Source organism: Cervus elaphus, chromosome 3 (assembly GCF_910594005.1).
Source record: "Cervus elaphus chromosome 3, mCerEla1.1, whole genome shotgun sequence".
NCBI classification, from domain to species: Eukaryota; Metazoa; Chordata; class Mammalia; order Artiodactyla; family Cervidae; genus Cervus; species Cervus elaphus.
The window spans coordinates 40,845,483-40,871,613 of record NC_057817.1 but is presented as its reverse complement, the minus strand read 5'-3'; the positions used below and the strand labels follow the sequence as shown (position 1 = coordinate 40,871,613).

The 26,131-nt window shown below is 33.6% G+C and overlaps 1 protein-coding gene across 14 annotated transcripts in view; it reads right to left on the bottom strand.

Annotated features, from left to right (window-relative positions):
• Positions 1 to 551: 551 nt before the first annotated feature.
• The window catches only part of KIF21A (kinesin family member 21A), a 174,639-nt gene continuing 149,059 nt past the window's right edge, over positions 552 to 26,131 (bottom strand). For 3 of the 14 annotated variants that reach the window (XM_043887087.1, XM_043887042.1, XM_043887079.1), the window contains 11 exons: positions 23,845 to 23,952; positions 22,500 to 22,628; positions 20,333 to 20,371; positions 19,660 to 19,671; positions 15,927 to 16,063; positions 14,207 to 14,387; positions 12,290 to 12,454; positions 9,952 to 10,069; positions 8,344 to 8,514; positions 6,403 to 6,602; positions 552 to 1,811 (listed from right to left, as the gene is read on the bottom strand). In XM_043887087.1, the coding sequence (XP_043743022.1) occupies positions 1,718 to 1,811; positions 6,403 to 6,602; positions 8,344 to 8,514; positions 9,952 to 10,069; positions 12,290 to 12,454; positions 14,207 to 14,387; positions 15,927 to 16,063; positions 19,660 to 19,671; positions 20,333 to 20,371; positions 22,500 to 22,628; positions 23,845 to 23,952 (1,354 nt within the window). In that variant the 3' untranslated portion in view covers positions 552 to 1,717. Of the gene's footprint in view, positions 1,812 to 6,402; positions 6,603 to 8,343; positions 8,515 to 9,951; positions 10,070 to 12,289; positions 12,455 to 14,206; positions 14,388 to 15,926; positions 16,064 to 19,659; positions 19,675 to 20,332; positions 20,372 to 22,499; positions 22,629 to 23,844; positions 23,953 to 26,131 lie in introns of all 14 variants that reach the window. The other 11 variants (XM_043887071.1, XM_043887034.1, XM_043887061.1 and 8 more) reach the window with 7 other exon arrangements.

The following is a 26,131-nucleotide window of genomic DNA, read 5'->3' as shown; positions in this document are numbered from 1 at the left end:
ATACTCCCAGCTCACCTCCTGCAATATCTGCCTTGCATTTCCTCTCCAAGTGACCAAGGTTGCTATTATCTTAATCATTATGGGAATATTTTTTATTTGTTTAATCATCTATGTTCAAATCCCTGAACTATATAGTTTAATTCCTTTAAACAGTAAGTTTCCTTGGTTCCTCCAGATTAGGTTATGGTTTACGCTTTTCGAGAATATTTCATGTCTTGTGTGTGTTAGTCATTCAGTCATGTCTGACACTTTGTGACCGCATAGACTGTATGTAGCCCACGAGGCTCCACTGTCCATGGAATTCTCCAGGCAAGAATACTGGAGTTGGTAACCATTCCCTTCTCCAGGGGATCTTCTTGACCCAAGGATCAAACCTGGGTCTCCTGCACTTCAGGCGGATTCTTTAATAGTGAACAACAACAACAAAAAAGGAATGTATGTGTAATGCTGGATAGCAAAAAGATGCCTTTCCTTAAATCACACAGATAAAATAAACTTTTATAAACACTGCCCATTTTCATGCTATTAGGAAAAGAACAAAAGAATAAAAATTATTCATAGCAACATGTTTATTTAAGCCCTAGCAAAGCTTTCATTTACAAGCAAATATTTTGGGGGGAAAAGATCACAAGACAATATTTTCAAGGGTCATGTCACTCACTCACATAAAAATTAAACTTGCAGAATTTACAAATTAATATTCTGAGCAGGCATAAATTATACATCCTTTTGTAAAATCCAATCTACAGCATTTAAAATTCATAGTTACAACATAAGACATTCTCTCTTTACAGTCTACCTATTTACATAGCTTTTCCCACTGCAGATGATAAGGTTCTCATCATAGCTACCAAGGTTTGCCAACACAGTATAATTAAAATATATTTAGCAGCATATAAAAATTAGATTAAAAGGGAAAGAAATACTACTATTAAATAAAGATGAAACGAAAAGGTGGATAATAGAAACAACTCCATAGGAAAATAGATCGAAATATATTTCTGTTAGGACACCAAAAATGTTTCCCATCACAGAATGTATGCACAGCACTAATAAAATAATTTAACAGCGTTTTAGTCCTGAGCACACAAAAATAGCACTGCAAAACTTTGGTCAATACAAGTAAATGTCAACATCTAACACAATCTGCTTAACATTGTTTGTTAGTAGATTAAAGTCAAATCCATTTTATGAAAAATCACCATCAATAATATTCTCACATCTTTTTCATTACATTAAAAGAGCTTTTAAATTTGGGAACCCTCTGTAGACTGACATAAATACCAGACAAACCAATGTTTGACTAACATCCCCATATGCTTCAAATATGTAAATCGGCCAAACAGACTATATGAATGAGATAACAGTGGGTGGCATTGTATTCTAAGTGTATTTTCTGTCACAAAAGCAGACATTTTGCATTTCAGATAATTTGAAGATGTTTTTTATAGATAGGCACAAAAATCCAGCCACGATAAAAGTGTGAATCAAGCAGTGTATCCATTATAGGTTATATATGCATTGGTAGATATTAAAATTTAGCACATAGAGTACACAATTTCATTAGAACACCATTTATATTCAGTAGTTGGATTCATATATATTTTCCAGTTAACTCCATTCACAAGTTTTTGCCTAATAAATACAGGACAACATTTTCCATAAAGACGATAAAGTATTATCACAGTATTCAGTTTCTGACTATCTTCATTCATGTTTAATTACTGGCAACATCTTCCCCCAAATCTCCTGTGTCAGAGATTTGACCATCTTGCAAATTTCGAGTCTTCCAAATTCTCACAGTTCGATCACTACAAAATAAAAAATTAAAAATGAACATGTGAAAACAGCTGGAAAGACATAATTCTTAGAAATACTTATCAAGAAACATTTACAGAAAAGGTCTTTAATAGATATAGATAAAAATACATTTTCCCATAGGTATGTCAAATAGGTACCCATAATAATGAAGTTAAAAATAGTTTATATTATCAAAGGGTTACTATGTGCCAGGTATTGTTACTATGTTCCCCTCATACACATTAATGCATTTTATTCTCTTTACCTACCATAAGATATAGATAATGCCATTATACCCTATTTATGATGAGCAAATTGGGGTCCAAAGAAGTTAACTAATTTGCCTGAGATCAAGCTTCCCTGGGGGTCCAGTAGTTAAGACTTCGCCCTTCCACTATGTATGCTGCACATTGCAGCCAAAAAAATAAAAATCTGCCCAAGATCACAAAGTAAGTGACAGCGTCAGGATCTGAAACCCACAGAGGCTACATTGAGGCTACATTGATCCAGTCAGTATATGTGGTCAGAGGTCTCAGGCAGAAGAGCCCAGAGTAAGAGCACAGTGAGGAGGCCAGGGCAGGGATTCCAGAGGGTTGGTGAATCTGTCAATATTCAGGAAGAATCACGTTCAGGCGAAATGAGCATAAGCTACTAGGAATTAGGCAAACACTCTACTTATCATAGAACATAGACGATTCAATGCATTTCTGAGAAGACTTACTTTTATTCACCTAACATGTGGGTTCTGGGTACTAGTCATTAGACAGTTATATTTCTCCTAGCTCTAGAAAGACAGTGTTGCTTTTCTCCAATTTTTTAATAAACCCAAAGCCAAAAGAAAGAGTTGCCACAAAACTGTATAGTTTAAAAGCATTTAAAAGATTATGTAGCATATTTTGAGGATGTAGAAGGTTTAGTGACTTGTCATTGTAACACTGAAGAAGACAGAGTTGAGCCTAGAATCCAGGCTTTCTAGTTTGTAATCAATAATTTCCTCACCCCTAATTCTTACCACATGTGGGGAAAAAAAATCACATTTTTTCTATTTTTTAAATTTACATGAAATGATGATATTAACTAAGCTTACCACAGTAATCATTTCATTATATGTGTAAATCAAGTCATTATACTGTTATACCTTAAACTGTGTTATTATGTCAATTATATCTCAATAAAACTGGGGGAAAATAATAATCTTTCACCAGCCCACACAGCACAGATAATTGAAAACAGCAAGGGGTTATGTTCATTTGTCCACCCATTTATCCATTCCATTTATTCATTCAACCATCCACTCAACAAATGTTTATTGGGAACTTGCAGTGTCCCAGGTATTATTCTGTGGGCTTGGGATCAATTAAAAATAAATAAATAGCAGAATCCTATGCCTTTGTAGATCATATATTCAAGCATAAGGAGACAGACAATAAAACATGATAAAAATTATAAACTTTATTGGAAAGTAATAAATGTGACAGAAAAATTAAGGAGTATGGCAAAGGGGATCAGGATCAGGAGTGGTAGGTGATAAGAGAGATTACAATTTTAAATAAAATCACAGGGTTATTCTTACTGAGAGAGAAAGATTTAGAAGATCAGGATCTCTGAAGGCACTTTGGGCAAGTGTCTTAGGGTGGAGTAAGCCTGATATGTTCAAGACCAGCAAAGATATTATCAGGGCTGAAAGAGAAGGAGCATGCTAGAGGGTATTGGAAGGTTAAGACGAGAGATAACAAATGCTCAAAGGGTTTAGATCAAGTACAGCCTCTACTTTAGATAAAATGGATGACCAATACAAGTTTTTGAGCAGGGAAAGAACAAGATGATCATAATTTTTAAAAACTTTAAAAAATTACTCTGGTGTCTGTTTGAGAATAGGCTACATATGGGCAAGGGACCTTGTTTAGGAGGCTACTGTAGTAATCCAAGAGCATATCTAGGGTCAATGAGGTAACAAAAAGCAGGGTGAGAAGTAGTCAGATTCTAGATGCAATGTAAAGGTAGAATACCAACATAGTTTGCTTATGAATTGGATATGGAGTATGAAGGAAAGGGAGGAATGAATTGAGCAACAGAAAAAAAAAGAGAAGCCATCAGCTGACATGGAGAAGGGCATAGGATGAGCAGGTTTCTTAGGAAGGCTGGGAGTTCAGTTTTGGACATACAAAATCTAAGATGAGCAAACTTTCACTACTAGTCATGACAGAGTAACCTGCGCCAGGTTAATGCTCCTGTGAGTTAACACAAAGTGAAAACTTGACAAGATACATGGAACAACTATTTTCAGAAACTGGGGGATGGGTACTTTAGGCCTATAATTTCTGCGAAAAGGGAAACAAGAGAAGGTGAGCTCCGTGACAGCCCTGGATTTCGGTCTGGAAGTACTTGCCGCACTAATCAAGGAAGAGGGGAAATAAACAGAAGACCTCAGAATTAGAGTTGAGAAGAAATAAAAATCTGGGAAGTGTGAAATAGCTGTAATTTGTAAAACCAAATAGAGAAGAGGGGAGAGCTATGCAAAAAGGACTATGGAGTTACAGGGAAAAACATTCCATCAATCTACATACAAAGGGGTCCCCTAATGTCTTTGACTGAAGGCTAAGCTGCACATGAGTCAAGTTAGACTATACGGCCAGACCAAAACACAGCTGTGAGAGTCAAGTTTTGACCAGTAAAGCAGAGGATAGCATCAAACATTCAAGACATTCAGTAAAAACCCCAGAGTTGAAGTCTCAAAAAGATGAGCTGAACCACAAGTAACTTACATAACTTTAAATAAAACCTAACTGTCTTTAAAGGAATAAAACAAAATCCAGATACTCAAAACACAACACTACAATGCTCAAGATTCAATAAAATATTACATGACATAAAATCAGAAAAAATAAGACCTATAATCATAAGAAAAATCAATCAATGCAATAGATCCAGAAATCATATATGACAGAATCACTTATACAAGGACGGTGAATTATAAAGTACCTCAGTTTTCCCACCTATAAAATAGGGATTACAGTAATACTGATTTTCTAGAGTTCTTATGAAGACTAAGTGAGTTAATGCCTGAAAACACTTAGAACAATGTCTGGTAGATACTAAGCCCTATATAAAGGTTTGTTAGGTAATGAATAAATAGAACTAATTTGAAAATAGGCCTTCTGATTTCATTGGTTATTTTCCTGATTTTATGTTACATGGTAAATACATCTGCATCTGATGCACCATGGGTAGAGTGAGGACATTCTTAGTTTCTCAAAAATAAAACTGTATCATGGAAGAAAAATATTACATCATACCTCAGTGATCAGACCTCAGTGAGTCAAAACAATTTTATAGTGTCCCACAGCCATGAGGGGTATTATTTCCCATGAATTGTCAAGGACAAACAAGCTTTTAAGGGACTAAATAAAAGTGATGAAACTTAAGAAAGTAATGTATCTCAGAAATAGCATCAATGAAGCATTTAAGGTAAACATCTTAGAAAAACACAAAAGAAATCTGCTCTGATGTATTTTAGAGATGAGAGAAAGCAAATTTAAATGAGACAAGGGATTCAGTGGAAACAGCACAAATAAAAAGAGACACCACAGAAATTTAGCAGAAGTTTCAAAATAAAATCAGGATAATTGTGTATTTAGGACAGATGAATCAAGAAATGGCTCAATAAATAAAGTAACATAATTGGTACACAAATGACATAAGGAGATTTTCATGAAAAATTGCATTTTATTTGAATGAGATGAACACCTCACATTATAGTACATGATTTCCTTTCCAAAAGTACTTATACATAATGTATTATGACATAATACATATGATGTCATTTTTATAGTCACATCTCTACACCTTCTTCAAGCACCTTCCTATATGTCACCTTCTCAATAAGATCTTCCTTGTCCACTCCATTGGAACCCCTGTTCCCCAGTGATGCTCTCATCTCCCTTCCCTGCTTGCTTTTTCTCCATAGTATCTCTTACCATGTAACATATTTTACTTATTCATTTTCTTTTCTTCTCCTTACAATGAAATTAGGATTTATATCTGTTTTTTTCAATTCTCTATTCCTAAGATTCTGGAACAGTGCCTGGCACACAGGAGATTCATAATGAATAAGCAAATGAGCAAATAAAGTAATCAATTCAGCCATTCTAAGAGGGAGGGAGTATATATTATTACTACATACTTAGATTTTAAAGGAGGTGGAAGAGGCATAAAAGAGTTTTGTTTTGTTTTGTTTTGTTTTTTATGATTTGGTCTAAATGTGAAGAATGAGGCATGTTTGTTGCCTTATCTGGAAAGACAATTTAGAAATGAATCACTTCTGAAAGGTTTTTTAAAAATTAAAACTGCTACAGGAAGATCTGGTAGCAGACTTCCTAGTCGAAGCAGAGAGCTGATATAGCAGTAACACTATTACCATATAACCTGGGGGGCCCAAACTCGGTGACCACAGTGCATCTCAGAAAATATAAATAAAACATCGTGAATAGATATTGGAATAGCTGTGATAAAAGAAAGATTTCGTATGTTATAATTTCCAAATATTTACAACCTATAGTATTTATTGAATCTGAACACAAGTAACCAATAGGAAAAACTTACTCAGCTGCAGTAAAAATGTGGGTGGAATTAGCACAGATGGCATTGATAGGACTCTCATGACCTCTCATCTCTCCAACTGGTACAAAGGTATCTATGTTCCAGAGTTTCAGAATGCCCCCTCTGCAGCCACTGAGCAAAACTGGGTGGCCTGGCACCACTTCCAGGGCACAGACCCAATCCTTATGTGCATTTGGAACTTGCTGAGAGAAAAAAGAAAAATTAGCAGCTTAAGGGAAGCCTTTCAAACTGACATTTTCACACCAAAATACGTTACCAAAGTTTTTATTGACAAATTCAAATCTTGGAACACTGAATTGGTCTGGAAACCATAAAAATTATTTCCTATGAAGTCACTCTTAGTGATTTAAACAGATAGATCTGTAATTTGCTCCTCAATTTAATTCACTAGTTATCATCAGTGTTATCAGTACTGAAGGCCTACAATGTTAAAAAAAATCTATAGAATCTAAAACACATGGAAAGTATACTGAATTTTTCAAATATCACTTCCTCTTCAAAGGAGTAAATATCTCACCTTTCTAGAAAATGTATCTCACACAACAAGTTTGAAAACTACAACCTGGTATGTAGACTATAAGGACTGTCTCCTAAAATCACTGCCTTAAATTTTGGAAGAGAACACAAGAGGCCTATAGCTTTTTGAAGAAGGCTGGAGCTAAACCTACATGTTTCACAATGAGTAAACAATACTTATGGGCTTCCTTGGTGGCTCAATGGTAAAGAATCCACATTCCAATCCAGGAGACTCAGGTTTGATTCCTGGGTTAGGGAGATCCTTTGGAGAAGGAAATGGCAACCCACTCCAGTATTCTTGCCTGGGAAATCCCATGAACAGAGGAGCCTGGCAGGCTACAGTCCACGGGGTCGCAAAAGAGTCAGACACAATTTAGCGACTAAACAACAACAAACAATAATTATAAGCTCAGACTATATGACCACATTTTATGCATATGTATATTCATACATATAATATAAAAGACATCCTAGAATGTATATCTATAAAAGAAAAGCTTTTGAGTGCAATATATGTGCCTGTTGCCAGTTTTTTCTATTAACATTCATGCTACTTGTTCTTTTTTTTTTTTTCGTCTGATTGTAAGCAGAAAAGTGTGAGCAATTGCAATACATACATACACACTCATACATTTGCAAGAAAAAGCCTGAAATTGAGAACAATTCCTCTGGGAGTTAGGAAAAACTACTGATATTTGATTATACTGACAAAACACTTCAACCCAGCTATCATTCTATAGGAAGTGAGAGAACCACCATTCTTGGATGTATGAAAATGAGATGAAGAATCATTTAGATTCTTCAAAATCTAAATTGTACCTAGCAAAACTTGGTACTCTGTGGAATATGTGTGGAAGTATTGAAAGTATTAGTTGCTCAGTCATGTCCGACTCTTTGCAACCCCGTGGACAGTAGCCCACCAGGCTCCTCCATCCGTGGAATTCTCCAGGCAAGAATACTGGTGTGGGTTGCCATTCCCTTCTCCAAGGGATCTTCACAACCCAGGGATCAAAGTTGGGTCTCCTGCATTGCAGGCAGATTTTTTACCATCTGAGCCACCAGGGAAGCCCTTGGAATATGTGTACATAAAAACAAAGCAAAATGAGAAACTGACTTCTTCACTCCAAGCCTGTATTTAGTAAACACATGCACAGGGCAATCCCAGAGCTTCCAGTTCTTATCAGAGTCTATTCTTCTCTTATCTATGAGATATCATTAAATGTCTAATGTTGCCCTTTTCATAATTACTAACTCTGGTAGGTAATAATGAGACACTCTTTAAGAGAAAGCCCTGATTGATACCATCCTTAAAGGATGAAAATCTACATAGAGTCTCTTCGTGTTCTTATTAGAATACTGATGACTTTGAAGTACCCACTCCATCCCATGAAAAAGGTTTTGAATTACCTGTAGAAGATCTTTTTGAGCTAAATCCCATTTCTTGATTCCATTATCTCTGGACCCACTAAATAGGTTATCCCCATGTATGGTTAATGCTTCAATGCCATCATAATGAGGGGGCTCAAAATTGTGGGTGGGACTCACAGTTCCAAGGGCCCCTTCAGTTACATCAAACATCTAAATAAAAGCAAAATGAAAGTAGTCATCCTATTTAACATACAAATAAGCACCTTAGGTATTCATTAATAGAAACACGTACACATGTATATTAACCGAATGTGCCTTGTTTTGTTATGATATTTTACTAACAAAAATATTAACAAAAATAACTTGCTTTGAGTGACTCAGAATGAACCTGAGCCCTAATTTTCACGTTACATGCTTACATGTTTGTAAGCTCTTAAGAAAGATAAGCAATTTCTTCATGTATAAGTGTACAAATGATATGTTGAATAATAAAAATGTTACATATAATGATATGATTGTTATTTAAACACAATCAGGCAGCTCTGCAATCTTGGTGGTCATCACAAATTCTCCAAAGCTGCTACTCAATTTCAATCCCTTCAGTTGCCTTCATTTCTCTTAACTACTGAACTTGTGAGTTCCTAAAAAGTCTAGTATAACCAAAAATAGACTTTCTGGACCACCCCTCCCCCTCAGTTACAAAAGTTTCCTTTTATTCTCAAACATTCTCTTACCCTTCCCTTCTTTCCAAGATACTAAAGTGTACTTACTTTTTCTCAAGGTTCACATATTTGATCTGATCAGATTCTTTTTTTGATCTGATTCACCAATTGCTACTACTTCACTCTTCACACTTTCCCTTCCATTAAGCCCATTTTCTAACCATATAAACATGCTCAAGTCTACCAATACAAAATCTTCTTGCATTAACCATTCTATTTTCAAGTCAAACCCACTTCTCATCTCCTAACAAAAGTTTCTAAAAAAAGCTTACTTACACTCTGTCTCTCTTTATTACTATATTTTCTTTTTGTTCCTGTTGGTCCTTACAGGATTCCCCAAGGCTGAGTCATATCAACCTCTCTCCTTTGGCCATATCAACTACTCCTTAAACATCTGCTTCTATATGAATGGTTCTGAAACACATATGTCTAGTCATAACTTATCTTGGACTTTGTACTTGCCTTTCAAATGGCATATTGGCTTACATGAAGAGGTCCTCTATTAGTATTTCAAATTTAACATCTCCAGAATCAAACTTTTCATCTCTCCTCATCTTATCTGCTACTTGTGTAAAACAAACATGAAGTATACTTTATGTATACAAACATGTAGTATACAAACATGAAGAAACAAACATGCTCAGTATAAAAGATGGTGATGATGAAATGTAAGCATTAGTTGGATGACTGAGGTAAAAAAGTCTTTAAAATCCCTCCCAACATATCCTCTAGGAAAAAGTGAGAATATATTTTCAAATCAGACAACAAAATCAGGAACTGAGTGAGGAAAAGATCAGGAAGAAAAAGTAAAGGCTAGAAATGAGAAAAAAGAACTGATTAAGAGAAAAGCAGCCTAGGTACATCTGAATACTTCAAACTTATCATTTAATAGGAGAATATAATTCAATAGCCTTATTATACACACTTTGATGTAATGATCCTTGGAGCCAGTGATGATGAGATCTTGTCCATTAGAAATCTGATCTACAGTAAGGCACATAACAGGGCCCAGATGCCCTGTTAGCTTTCCTGTGGACTGAAACCTTTAAAAAGAAAGAAAAACAATTTTGTTTGAAATATTTCTTAGTATGCTGAGGCCAAGTCTCAACAAAAATAACAGTCTTTGCTAAAACTGTTCTTTTTTGATTTAACTCCACCTCTATGCAACTCTCCTCAAATTAAGAGTCAAAAAATAGCCAAATTAATTCATTCTCTGATGGAAGTTTAGGAATCCTAAATAAGTTATTCCAAAGTGACTGATGTCATTCAGATAGCAAAAAAAGCATCAAAAGTCCAAAAACTTGCCTAGGGCTAATTTTAACTCCAACCTAAGTCCAGATAAACCTTAATCTGTTAAATGTCTCAACATATTATAGACATATGATTGATTTCTTAGGGTCAATTTTAAATTTGACTAAAACAACTATGTCACTGATATAATTAGAAAATAAAAATTTGGAGAAAGTAAGATTATTTTATTACACACACATATATTTTCATATATACACATATATGTACACATGCATTATACACATACACATATGCACATATGTGTACATCAGAAAATATAGCCCATTTCATCAGTTATTACAAAGATATAAAAATGGCCAGGAATATATATGACTGGTAGAAAAATGTGTGATGTCCATTGTCAGGAGGTGGCAATGAACCTTTGTTTCATAATCCTACCTCAAATCAAGCTGCTGGAATGCAGAGATATATTTGGCTTCTAGAATATTACTACTTCTTGTAACTCTTTTTTATAGTTAATTTATTAAGATGAATCTGTATTTAATTATGTTGCTGAAATCAAGCAAGTTTCAAAGGATCTAACTTTTCAGCAGATAAGAAAGTGTAAAAATTTTTAGAAGCTGGTATCTTTTCTGCCTCATGTCATGATGTTGAGTATCTTCCTCCATGGTACTCTGAATACAAGTCAAGTTTAATATCTTAAAAGAGTAAACCCGGTTCTCATCACATTCCAAATTTTCTTAAACAAGAACCGTTTTCAATTTTCTACTTTTTATTTCTAAAACGGTACTTGTGACTGTGTTTCTTCTTTCTGTTCTCATTTATTTATCTATAAATTATGCTTATTATACTTTTTCAGCCAACCATTAAAATGTTCAGTTCAGTTCAGTCGCTCAGTCGTGTCCGCCTCTGTGACCCCCATGAACCGCAGCACACCAGGCCTCCCTGTCCATCACTAACTCCCAGAGTCCACCCAAACCCATGTCCATTGAGTCAGTGATGCCATCCAACCATCTCATCCTCTTTTGTCCCCTTCTCCTCCTGCCCTCAATCTTTCCCAGCATCAGGGTCTTTTCAAATGAGTCAGCTCTTCGCATCAGGTGGCCAAAGTTACAAGTAATAAAGTTACCCTCAAAATTTCTAAAATAAATTTCCCTTTGATTTATCACTGACAAAACCCTTCTACATGGGATTATTACCTGAATTACCAACTTTACTCAGAATCTTGTAATTGCCTATTTAGTGGCCTTTACTCTCCATTACAAGATGAGTTCTAAGAAGGTGGACATCAAATTTGTCTTGCATAATCTATATCTCCAGTACCTACCATAGTGTTGGTATAATGCCTGCCACAGTTGATGCTGAGTAAATATTTGTTAACTAATAAATAAATATTCCCTTGCTGCCAATATTTTAAGAACTAGAAAAGAATCTAAAATAAACACTCAAATGAAGGATGAAAACTCCTACTTCATGGCAAATAAAAATCAAATCAAAGATGTAATGCATGATATTCTCTTTTTACTCACTTCATCTTCTTAATACTTCATCATATATACATATATAATTTTATATTCATAAAAATCCTGTGAAGACTTATGATCAAACTTATAAGGTTTATAAACTGAAAATTTTGAAATATAAGATGCATAAGTGATATTACCAAAAAATAATTCTTTCAAAGGTACTGATGCAACTAGCATGAGCTGTAAACAATACAACCCAGTCTTTACAGTCTTCCTAGTAAACAATACAACTTATAGACAAGTATTAATAAAGTCTATTTTCTCTCATATAGTTTTTTCCCCAGCAATGGAGATTAAAAGAAAGGAAAATTTTGAGTGGGCTAATGAGGATAGACAAGACATTTAGGGGTGCTGAATCAAACAGAAAAATCTAGGGTTTTATATTAACTTCTGGGGTTATATTAATTAGATTGCACCAGCACTAATATTAATGTGTGAAAATTGCATTTGCCATTTACAGGAAGTACATTTTCTTTAAAATTCTACCTTTTAAGATCCCACATTCTGACAGCATTTCCAGAGGCTGCATAGAGGAAAGTCCCAGTTGGGTTTAGCGAAATTTGATTGATCTGGTTTTCCCCCGAAGGAATAGCAACTGTGCGGCTAGTACTTGCAGAACAAGCATCTCCAAGAGTAACCTGACCTGAAGACCTTAACAGAGACAAAACAAAGTAAGTCACAATTCTGGACAAGAGTTAGTCATAGAATTCCTTAAATTCGCAGGAAACTGGCTGTAGGCAACATCTGTGTTGTCTGGTCACTGTATGCGCTACACCCAGCACAGCACTTCACATGCACGTAGGTGGCACTAATAAATGAACACTTTCACAGATAAATGAAAAAAATGAATGAAGAAAATAAGATGGCATGGCTTAAAACTCTTACTTTGCAAGTTATAATACTAGGAGTTTGGGGCTCTATTAGTCACTGGGCCATGTTCAGGCATGTCCGACTCTTTGCTACCCCATGGACGGTAGCCCGCCAGGTTCCTCCATCCAGGGAATTTTCCAGGCAAGAATATTGGAGTGGGTTGCCATTTCCTACTCCAGGGGATCTTCCCAACCCAGGGATTGAACCCATGTCTCCTGCATCTCCTGCACTGAAAGGCAGGCTCTTTACCACAAAGCCACGTAGGTACCCAGGCTTTGGGCCCTATTAGAGATGACTTAAATACGATTCAGAAAAGACTAGATGACAAAGACAACAAAACTCAACAAATGATGTGTGCATGTGCTCAGTCGTTCAGTTGTGTCCAACTCTTTGTGACCCCACAGGCTGTAGCCTGCCAGGCTCAACAAATGAGACAGTGCCACAGAGTTAATTCATTTTCCTGCAGCTTGCAGAAGTCCACTGAGGAACAAACCAATGCTTCTTCCATATATAAGATATGACCCTTTGAGTAAAAGTTTTTGTATATTTTAACCCAATCATATATGGATTGTTTACTATGTGGAAAAGACTTAAACATGGTTTATTTCCTCAGTTAAATTCTAAATAGCAAATATATTTTTCAATTTTGAATCATTTTATTAGCTAACTTCTAAAAAATCAAGTTACAATCAACATTTTCAAATGATTTTAATGAGTCAACTGGATTGGTAAATTTCTAAGATAGTGTTTTTTCCTATAAAATTTCCCTTAAGAGACCTGTATTCAGCACAGTAAATAATTAGTAGTCTCAACATATAAAATAGCACTTAAGTGTTAATACTCTTCACTCTACAAATTAGTAAAAATTAACCACCTTTATGCTCCTTTCTCTTATTTAAACCAATAGAATTCATCTTTTAATTAAGATTGTAATTATGTGAAACAGTTCATCAATCTTATGGGAAAATGAATCATTATATGCTCTATGTTTTAAAGACATATATAATAACAGATGCAGAAAACAAATTCATTCTCCAGTTGTCCAATCTACAGTTATGAAACACAGGCTAATATCAAAGCAGTGTAAGTCTTAAGAAAAACACTCCTCAATTATTCAGTTATTCAATAGATGCTAACTGAATTTTGCAAGTACTTCTTAATGGTCTATGATGGTGATTTCAGCCATTTTCCAAGGAGTGGCATTCATTTGAAGCAAGTAATGTAAATCATTTTACTACATCAAGTAATAATGAAAATTCAACTCCTTAGTTTTGGGGAGGAAGGAACTATGAAATGTGTATTGAGTTGCAGATTAAATATGACTTCTTTTCTGTTTAATATTGAACTATTATATTTTAGTTTCTCAATATTTTTTCACCTTACATTGTATACATTCTTGTTGTAAACATTTTAATATTTTTTGCAAGTGGACAGGTATAAATAAACAAGAATGCATATATACATCTATCTTTTCTTATATCTTGTAAACAAGAACCATTTGCCCCTTATGCTACTTGTCTCTAAGTTACTTACGTTAGCGTTCGAACACACTTTGCTGAATCTCTGATATCCCACACCTTAATATAAGATGTTGACACGGTGAAGACCAAACTTGTATAATTACAATATTTTACAGATACTACATTGTTGGGATGACCTCCCAGTGACATTATCTCCTGCCCAGTCACCAGATTCCATACTTTACAAGTACGATCTAAAAGCAATAAAAAAGAGGAAATATTGTCAATAAGAACTAAATTAGATTCTCTTAGCAATAACAACTTCTCTCCTATGAGAAAAAATGAGATAAGAAAATGCTAATTATTTAATTAACTTGCAATAGCATCCTAAGTCTATCCTGACACTTTGCAGCAGGTTCAAGGGCAAAGTAGGTATAAAGGATGAGATGAAAGCTAGGATATCGGGTGTATGTATCAAGTGGTATTAAAGAATAATTATACAACATTTTAAAATAGACATATTGATAGTCTTATTTCAAATTGCCCCTTAATTTAAAATGGCCATCCCAAATCAGCCTCTTCAAAACATTTGGTTTTGATACTCTCTTACCTACTCACAACACTCCACATGCAGAACTACATACACATTTCTTTTCCAGAGGTCACTAATTGACTTCATTAACATAATCATAAACTTGAACATAAAACTATTCTATTCAATGCTTTGCCTTTCTGACATAAGTATCTAATTATCCTGGAGAAATAAATTTAATTTATTAGAAAATTATACTTTTACAGAGCAAAATTTTTTTTTAAATTGGGGAATTGCTTGCTATTATTTACAAGTGCTGGCAAGATTCTTCCCTTTATCTTGTAACATCCTTAAACGCTAAAAGACTTTAACTAGCTTCCCAAATTCCTACACATGCTTCCTTCTCATCTTTCCAGCCTCATTATCCACCACTTCTACATATATTCTACTTTTCAAGCCAACTGGATTTAATTTCCAAAACCACTTCTACCTCCATGTCTCTGCTTACACTGCTCTCTAATCTTGGTTGCCAATTTTTATTTGCCAATATCCAAACAATCCAGTAAGGTTCATCCTAAGTGCTTCCTCATCAAAGCCTTCCTTATTTTTCACATTTTAGCAAAATCTCTTTCTCTTCTGAAACCCCAAATATTCATGTATAACTCTTCAAATCATTTATAGTTAATTTCTAGTTGCCTGCAAGTGTAGGTTTGGTGATGCACAGACCTAGGTTTCTAATCCTGGCTCTTCCACTTACTAGCTAAGCTTATCTGGAAAAATCATTTAATTCCTGGAATCTTCAGCTTCTTGATCTATAAAATGAGGATGCAACATTGGCATTGTTGTGAGAATTAAATGAGGTAAAATTTGCATAGTGGCTAGTATAGCTTCAGACACTTATTAAGGGCTCAAGAAATGGTGGTTGCCACCCATCTTATTCTTTTACCACACTGTACATTGTAATGGTCTTTTATGGATTTTTACATAGCCTGTGTTACTAAGCTCAGGGCTTTGCATACATTAGATGCTCAATTACCAAATCGAGATGTATTCCTTCACCATTCTAGTCACATAACATCAACAGAGATTTTACTTTCTTCTCAACTATGCAATGATTTTATATTTTATATAATTCAGCAGTTGGACAACATTATCTTTCAGATTCTTATGGGTCTTAAGCAGTTTGACATTTTTCAAAACCTGTTAAAATGTAATCATTAAAAAAATCTGTTAAATATTCACACGACACAACTATTAGCACCTTTTGATCCAGTGAAAAGAAGATCATCAGTAGAATCCACACAGAGCACAGCTTTTGTATGCCCTTCAGCTATATGAACACACTGAAGTGGAGACGTTCTGATTCCTTTTGAAGCTGGAAACGGGTTGATTATGCCCCTGAGGTGGGGGGAAAAATAAGATTTACTTCAGCAGCTATACCATGGAACTATTTTTTATTTCTCTGACTTTAAGAAGTTGTTCTAAATAATTTGTACTATAGAAACACCAGAGTTGGACACGACTGAGTGACTGAAAAACCTGATTGCTCCTTATCTTTTTTTAAAGCAAAGGGACACAGTGTGAAATTAGTAGTGATGAAGTGCATCAGCTATTTAGGAATCAGCTAGCAGCTGTATTCTGCAAAGAGCAAAGTCAACAATACATTTGAATTTTCTCACTAACAATTTTATCTCTTCAATTTAATGAATTAATATTGGGAGCTATTCAAATATAGTAAATTATGAAAAATAAAAAGTATTAATGATGGAAAACCGGAAGATGTAACTATCAGACTGGAATTCTATGTCAAAAAAAGACATTTTAAAGATGGTATAATACATACTACCTAAAATACTAAAAAGCAAATTTCAAACAAATTTGAAGAAATACAAGAATGATTGCATACATAGAAATCTAAAGGGAGAATGGCTCAAAAATAACAAAAGCTTTTAAAATTCTAACAATCTCAAAGAAGGTTTTTTTTAAAAAAGAATAAGATATTAAAAGAATAGTGATGCTCTTTGGAGCTTTCTCCTAACTTTAGTATTTTTTGAATTTCTGCTTTATGCCACTGGACTATGAACTGTGGAAATGTAAAGTTTATCAAAACACTGTCCCTATCCTAAAGGAGTTTAAGACAGAATCTGAATTGAAACCATTGTACTGGGAAGACTAAAAATGAGAATGAATTAAGGACGATATTTATCATATATCATATATATATATGACTTATAGATATATATAACTTATATATATATACATATATATATATATATATAAGTTAGATGTATCTTTGCCCAGAGCAGGAAGAAAAGTTATGTTGAAATATGTCCATTTTATGGGCTTCCCAGGAGGCACCAGCAGTAAAGAACCTGCCTGCCAAGGCAGGATACATGAGAGATGCGAGTTCAATCCTTGGGTCAGGAAGATCCTCTGGAGGAGGGCATGACAACCCACTCCAGTATTCTTGCCTGGATAATCCCATGGACAGAGGAGCCTGGAAGGCTACAGTCCATAAGGTCACAAAGAGTCAGACAGGACTGAAGTGACTTAGCATACATGCACATGTGTCCATTATATAAGACAGATGGCCTAATATTAGGACAGATTCCGAGATAAAGCTGTCTGTATCCACATTCTTAATGAATAAGAACAACCTTTAAGATGCCAGGGACAGAAATAATTCAGAAGAAATGTGAGCACAACATAAGTTAGAACTGACAATGAAGACATTCAATGAGTTCAAGTATTTCTATTTTTAAATCATTATATCATAAGATTTTGAAAGTATATACCATTATGGAGGCAAAATCATTGTTGGTACGCTAAGAGAATCAATAAAGGGGATAAAATATGTAGATCCAATATTCCAGAAAGGAGGAAAAAAAAGTGGATTTCAGAAATTACAGATGGGTAAAATTTGTTGAGTTTCATAGAGGGAACTATTAAATAATTATAAAAATTACAAACACCTAACTGCTCATGAGTAAGCAATAACATCTCATGGGGAGTTTTTTTTGTAAAATTAATAGGCAGCAAACTAGGGTAATGTCATATTCATAATGTATATTGACTCCAATAAAGTCCATACAAAAAGCATTTCAAATGAGATCCCTACATACATGGTGGGTAAGTTTGAAATTGTTGTGGTAAGGTAGTTCCATCAGTGGCTGAAAAGTTACCCCTAGAATCAATGTTCCTCTCAATCTGGAAAAAGGTCTTCAATATCTAGTTAGTCTTTCTAGCGAACTGAAGACAGATATGGCCAGCTTACTAAATTGACATATTAAAGAGCTATACTGTCTAGAAAATTATTCCCAAAATCTGTTTAAGTATGTTCTTAGCACTAAAATATTCACTGGATAAAATTTAAACATATAATTTAAGTTGAAGATAGAACATAATGCTCCAAGTAGGAAAGGGGTTTAATTAGATTTTAAAAGCTAGAGAAATTTATTTATTGAATGCAAGATCAATGGATCAACAATGTATGATTCCTCTAACATTATTTTCAATACTTCTGCAATATAAGAAAATATTTCAGGAGAAAGAAAGCAATAGAACTACTATACTCTGCCAAGGCTACATCTGGAATGAAGTAGAATTCTAGAGGCTACATTTTAAAAAGAGCTTTGAAAACCTGGAGATTTTCCAAAACAGTAGAAGCAAAAAGAAGGATCTGCAGACTATATCACGTTAGAAACAGATTAATCTAAATCTATTGAGCTGATAAAAGAACCTTCATTGGAGAGACCATATAAAAGTACTAAATATTTAAAGAGCTGTCATATGCATGCAAAAAAGATGTACTGGATTAATGCTAGTATAGCTCAAGAGGGCTGATGACAGACCAATGAACAAATATTTAAAGAGGTAATAAATTAGGCTCAGGATAAAGAAATATTTATTTTTAGGATTTAGTTTTAATGATTTCAAAAAGTAAAGGGAGCTCCTCATCAGCAGAAATAAGACCAGGCACATGGATGGATCACATGGATCATCCATCACATGGATTAATAACTACAAAATCCAAAGTATTATTTGTATATACACATTAATTTGAGATCCTTGAAATTAATGCTCAGTAATTTGTGGGTTATCTAAAAATTTAATCAGATTGAAACAGAAGTGGTAGCAAAACCTCCTCAAAAGTCTAAAATTGCCATTTTGAAATCCTATTATGTGGAGTTTACAGTTATGAACTGAAGCCATCAAATTTTTAACTGCTGCTTCAGATGTTGAAAAGTTATGATCTAATGCATAGTCTATTGCTATAATACTTACTTCTAAAACACTACATATATATGTATGTATATTTTAACAAGCTGATTATAAAGAAAGGAATTCATTTTAACAAGCTTAGAGCTGCTTTGATCTGCACAAATGCAGATTAAATGACACAAATCATCCTAAGAAAAGTTAAAACAGTACCCTTGGTTATTTAATACTATGTCTCCAAAGATTTCCTTCCTTCAAATTACTATCTTTATCCTAAGAATCTACTAATGTTCCCTTGATGACATAACGTTCAACACAATTCTGCCAAGTGAAAGGTTGTAAAATTACAAAGGTTCCAATTACTTATGTATGGCACGCCTTAGACACCAGGATGTCTGTTTTTCATTCTTATGTATTTTATTTACTCAGACTTCTGAAGAAAATAATTTCAACATTAAATATAATATTATATTCATTAGATACTGAACAATACTCTCAAATATTCAGAATATTGGGGTTAATATTTTATAGCTATTACCTGATACAAAAGATAATATTAATAGAAAAAATACAGAAGTTGGAAACATAAGTCAGGTATTTCTTTCTCTATTAAAAATCTATTCACATTCTGAAATATATAACTCAACTTTAATATTGTAAACTTATACAACAGATCTGATGTGAAAGGGGAAAAAATGCTTTTTGGTCCATGAAAAACCAATAAAGTCTTGTAATACTGTGAATGATATTAATTTCCTCTCCCTTCCCCTGCCTACCTTCTGGAGGATCTACTGATGATCAGGAAAATGGTCATGAAACATGGGAAAGTAGTGCAAAGAGAAAGAAGGAGACAAATTGATTAGTAAGGACAGGAAATGAAAGGAAAAAAAGAGAAATTAAGGGTCCAAAAAATCCATAACATGAAGAAATGCAACATTATTTTAAAAACAGCATCTAAAATGCTTAAAATATTATGTTTTAAAAATTCTTTACTTTCTATATTTTATGTACCACAGTATACTTTTTTCCCCTAGCATACCTTTTGTTTTAAAATCACAGAGCTTGCCTTAAAGTTTTATTTAAAACCAATAAATCGACATGAAAAAATACCTTATCCACTTCCTACACTTTGAGGTGGAAAAAATGTCTGATGAAGAGCAAACCTTGACATTAATTTTCATAAAACTTAATTTCTTTTAAATAAAAGTTTTAGATCATAGACAGAATACACATGGCACAAGTTTTTATACTATTATATTTTAAAAGTTTGCCATTACCTTGAAAGCTATGACCTCACAAAAGTGTATTAAAATTAATGCTTAAAAATATTAGTGCATTTATATGGCTTACAAGTTATCAGTGAAACAAAAATGAGACTTGTTTAAAGTTTCTTGGAAGGCATTTTAGAACATCAGTGAAATGCCAGAACGTAGGAAAGATAGAAAGTACCTGTGTACCTCCGACAGAGAGGAATCACTTTCATCAGACCTACAGTGAAAGAGTTAGAATTATGAGGAAAAAGAAAACAGATGTCAACAGGTAAAGCCACTGAGACTGAACGGATTCAGTACTATGAATAACAGAAATACACCAAACATTTCCTTTATAGCGCATTCCTTTCCTATTTGCACAGAATATCAGCAAATTCATTGATAGCCAAATTAGTTAAAATTTTGTACTTATGTTTTCTTCCAAAATTTGGGGCGGGTGGGGACTTTCTATTACTGATCCACAGAACCTAATCTACTCTCACTTTCTAAAATACAGGCCCTGAAGAGGAACAGCATCAAGCTAGTGAAATACATCACTTCAAGACTCTAATTTGACTAGTACTAGAAAACTTTTTCTGTCTCACTAGTCATTAATGAATTTTATTCCTCTTGATAATTACTTTATATTTAGACTCTTCATGCTGAAGTTGCACAAACACATCATATGTATACATGGAAAGCAAATCATTCAAAGTTTAATAACTTTGGATTTTAATTCATCTCAAAAACATGGAGTTCTTCTGACTAGGCAGTCCCTTAGTAATAGTTAGGAGGTTTTACTGGAATTTTAAAAATAGATGAGCTACTCTCGTCAGCCTTAACCTGAAACCTCCAGGACTGACAATAAGTCTAGTTACTATGAAAATCTATTTAGCTTGTTTTATTATATAATATCTTGGGTTGACCAACAAGTTGATTTGGGCTTTCCCATAACGTCTTATGAAAAATTTGCAAACAAACTTTTTGGTCATTCTAATACTTGGGAAGAATGGGGATAAAGTGAGTGCTGGCATATTATGTAATCAGAAACAATGTGTAGGACCTACTTCTATCTGGTAAAATATGCTAGTCTCAAAAAGGAGCCCAAAGAAAGTGATTCATGTTAGGTGAGATTTTTGAAAGTGTAGTCAGTTATTCTAAATTTTACTTTATAGAGATGACAACAGAGTCAAATGATTGGTAGCTCATAAAAAATTTCAGAAAAAATATGGAACTATGATTAGATCATCAAGATTATCAAAAGACTGACACAAAAATTTTAATACTGTGAATGCAAGGGAGACAAAACTTAGTAATTCTTCATAATGCTAGTGAAAATGGACTTCCTAAAGACATTCTTAATGTTCTCCTTTTTCTCAAGTAGATAAGAGATAGGATTTAACTATGTTCTCTTTTAAATATTTTTTTAAAAAAACCTAACTAGATCATTTTAAAGGACATGTCTGTATCTAATGCTAAAACTATATTAAAATCTAATAAAAAATGTATCCATAAATTAAGTAGATTAAACAATTTTTCAAAATGATGATGTGCCTATGTATATAGAGCCATTTAGCATGATCTAAACATGCCAGGTGGATCTTAAACAATACCTTATAAATTTCAGAAATTGATATATACAGGGAGATTATAGCATAAAAAATAAAGAACTGGTGTGGGATACTGAATATCAAGTACTTATATTATCCACAATGTTAACATTGAAACTCAAAGCAGAGAAGTCAGTTAATAAATACCTTACGGCAACACTGTTAGTATGAAATTCTTGCAAAAGAGATTCTGGCTCAATGTGGGAATATTTTTTCACTTCAAATTTAATGAAAATTATATTTTCCATCCCTTTCCAACTTCTCTTCCCCAACAACCCAGAGTTCTATGTCATCCACCCATCAAAGTGCTCTTTTACCCATACACATATGACAATGCTTTTAGAAGATGATACATGCACCAAAAGTAAAATAATTTGCCTCTTTTCAGTGCAGGCTATCTGGGTTAGAGGCTTTTATGGACTCAATAAAGCTGAAGAATCACAAGAAATTTAAACTTCAAGTGATCTCAAAGATTTTCAATTCTAATTTACTTGTTAAAAAAAAAAAGACAACACAAGTGTGGAAGTACAGCAATGCAAATCCATAGCAGGGAATAATGTTCAGCAGGAAAATAAATGTCTCTAATTTTGTCTAAATGGTTCATTTTCCATTGGAAAAATACATGAAATATGGGAAGGGTTCACAAGTCAGACTCCATCTCCCACACAGAGAGAGGCTAAATGTTTTCTACAGATTGTATTGAAAGGTTCAGAATATTATAATGAATAATTGGGGCTCTTTTACATAATGACTTACTTATCCTGCTGAACTGATGTGTTTCCCTGAGAAACAGTAAGACGATTAAAAACATTCAGTTCATTACGGGGCCGGCTTGGTGGGGAAGGAGGAGGTGAAAGACTAGCCTCTGAGGTTCCAGAATCTGAGCTACAAGAAAAAAAGAACATTACATAGGTGGCTTTAATTGGCTTTAATTTGTTAGAAATGTTATAAGAAACATGCTTTTATTTTTTAAAAAAGCTTTTCATTATAGAATTCCTTCCTTTCATCCTCTCTTCCTTTTATATGAGATAAAATGTACTCCAAACAATTTCACTGAAATTTTTTTCCACTGAATTTTGTCACATTGGCCACAAGATGGCACTAAAGAAAATGTCTGCTAAAATCTAAAGTCAGTACAAATAAAGCAAACCAAATTTAAAATTATGCAATTTGAGAGTTGAAACCAAGTTGTTTACTTTACAGATGAGGAAACAGACCCTGAGAGTTTAAGAAGAATTTGTCTATTCAGCTGATTTATTCATTTATTTTTAAATTACCTATTTGTCCCATCCCCTACCTCCAGCTTATAATTGCGACATTCGACTCAGTAGAAACAGGTAAATTCCACCTCTAAATACAGGAAGAAGGTTAATTAGAAGAGTAATTTCCATGATATTCAAGTCAGCTAAACCAGTGGTCAAAGTAGAGAGTGTGCATGTTGGTACAAGAGAGGAGGAAGGTATAAGATATCATCTTCGCAGGTACAGAAAATATATGAGAGCTTCTTTTTATAATTAATTTTATGTTAAAGAAATTTGCTTTATCAATATTTAAACATGGAGTATCATTGATATTCCTACTCAAGACCATGTCAGAGGTCTATCTGCCACCTGTAGCTCCTGAGGTGGCCTAAGGGAGATCTCACTATGCCATAGCGTAGAAAGGCGACAGTGGTTTTAACCATTTAAAACTTTCTGTCTGTTGTGTTATTGTGATTTACAAATGTCCAGGTAAGTGGATCATCAGATTACATTGTGTACTCTTAAGTAAGCTAACCCTTACAAAACATACAAATAGCTATTAAAATAGTTTAACAAAAAAATTGAGGATAGTATCAATTGAAGCATAAAAGAACAGAAATAAAATGGGACAATGGCACATATCTTCTAATCCTAGATTTTTGTTAATCACTTTAAAGTGGTGAGATCAATGTCAGTTTTATCAGATAACAGTCAAAATTCATTTCAAAATTTTCTATAAGACCCAGTCACAATCCCAGAGTCAGCCTGAATATGGAAAATAATTTCACCATTGCCCCTTACCATCTAAGGGCATCAGACATTTCACACAATCTACTAGATAAAGAGCATGAATAGCTTACTGTTTTTGTTCCTTTGCCTTTGATTTTTCTGCTTTCTCATATGCCTTTCTCCTTGTTACAGGGGAAGGCTCTGGTAGCTTTTTTTCTGACATGGATGACTGCCTGGAACTAAGAGAGAAGATTCTTCAATTATCTAATTTTAAATACATACACATAATTTTGGCAGATATTCAGTTTTTAACAGATCAACACCTGGAATTGGAGAAAGATTATTTGGAAATGAAACAGAACTAGGATAGGAAAAAATCACGAATTATTTTTAATTAATGGGATCTTGACAACTGTATATTTTAATTTTTAAATTGGTAATCTTGTCAAATATACATGACCATTATCTTTGAATGCAAACATCAACGCTATATTGCCAAATAGCTAAAATAATATTTTTTACTTTAAATACAAGTGTTAAAAAACATAAGTGTATAAGTTTGATTAGAATTGCTTCAGTTGAGGGAAAATTGTCTTTACAGTTTTGCAAGAACAAAAATATTAGAATATCAGAGTATGAGAAACAATGAGATTTAATGAATTAATATTTACACAATCACAAAAGAATACTACAGGTAATCACTAAGAACCCACAATTATTTTAGTTAACTAGTATTTAAGCATTAGCTATATAAATTTTAGTACTAAAAATACTTTTGTTTTATTATAGACTTTAAATGTTGAGTAGTGGCTATGTAATTAAAAATTTAAGACTACGATTTCTGTGCATAGTGGTAAGGAATTTTAATTGAAAAAATGAACTTTTGCTATCTTTGACTAGTTATACTAGTAAGGAAAAAAAAAAAAAACCTAAGGAATGAGCAAGTGGGATCCCTAAAATGGGCTTACAACGATTCCTATTTGAAAGTGAAAATTAAATATAATTAAACTTTATGTTCCTGATTTTTTTAATTAGAGGAAAACATATTTTAGAAGGTCTGCATCATTTAAATCATAAGGCCCACTTGAGTAAATCATTTTACTTCATGCAATGGAAGTCATGTACTAATAAGTAATAAGAGTTGTACCAAGCATATGACCAACTGTTAAATTTGTATAGAACTATACAAGCATCTTAATTTATGAAAACTTGATAATAAATCATATGAAGAGGTGGTGTCTAAAAGATATTTTCTACAACCTGTCATGAATGATACATTTTTAAAACGGGGAAAAAAAAAAAAGGCAACAAGGAGGTATTACCTGCATTCTGGAATCCAGGTCATAGATTTAGTCTTGAAGTTCCAAAAGTCTCTATTCATCTGATAGACTAAATGCTGAACTCATAGGAGTCTCTAAAATCTGTCCTCAGTTCTATATCATTACCTTCACCAAAAGCATTTTTTCTACTGTTATCAAAAAAGCACTGAAGCCATAAGCTATACTGGTTAGCAATTTCTAATAGCAAATCCAATTATTAATTACATAAGTCACCTCAAGCACATGCAGGATAGTTCTGTCATCATTAATTTTGGAACTAAAGGCAGCGATGGGCTTACTGAATGTAAGACAATGAAAATATCTTCATAGGATGAAGAAAGTTATGGGAAACAGATAGATATTCAGGATGGGGTGGGGAGTATGTTATATTTTATTATTTACAGAGTCATATAGTGTGTACCACTTTTTGGCAATATTTCTCAATGCAGTGATGCATTCATCCAATAGATCATTTGCAAGACCATGTGTAAGAATTAGTTTGAAATAAGGCATTAAAAATCTTTACCAGTAAGCGATTGATATAATTTTAATATAACTAAGAAAAGACATACACACAAACGCATGCTGGCCTGTGCAGGGAAATCTTTGTTCTCAAGATAATAATGAAAAATTTCTAAAGAAGATTTGTTTTGAAAGGAATGTTTTTGTTAAGATTATCTTAGAGGAGGGAGGAACAGTCCCTCCTTCACATCTTTAATAATATAGTACTTACACTTTGTGTATATACTCATCCCAGACATGCAATGTACTTCAAGGCAAAGAATTAGGAAACTTCAAAATGCATTGTTTTTAACTGGTACTTGTTTTTTCTTTAAGAGTTTCAGCCAAGGTTTATTATCCTGACCAGGCTCTTACAACTAGAGTTTAACATAATTAAGAGCAAATTTAAGAGTCTTTTAAAGCTGTTTATATAGTGGTTTTATAGTTATAACTTTAATTTAGCTGTTTCTAAATAAATTTTGCCTGTAATTTATAACTCAGCCTTTATAAAAATTATAATCTTTAAGAAAGACTCTAAAAGTTAAATATCAGACAAAGCAATTCAACAAAGAACATCTCATTTAAATTATTTTGAATG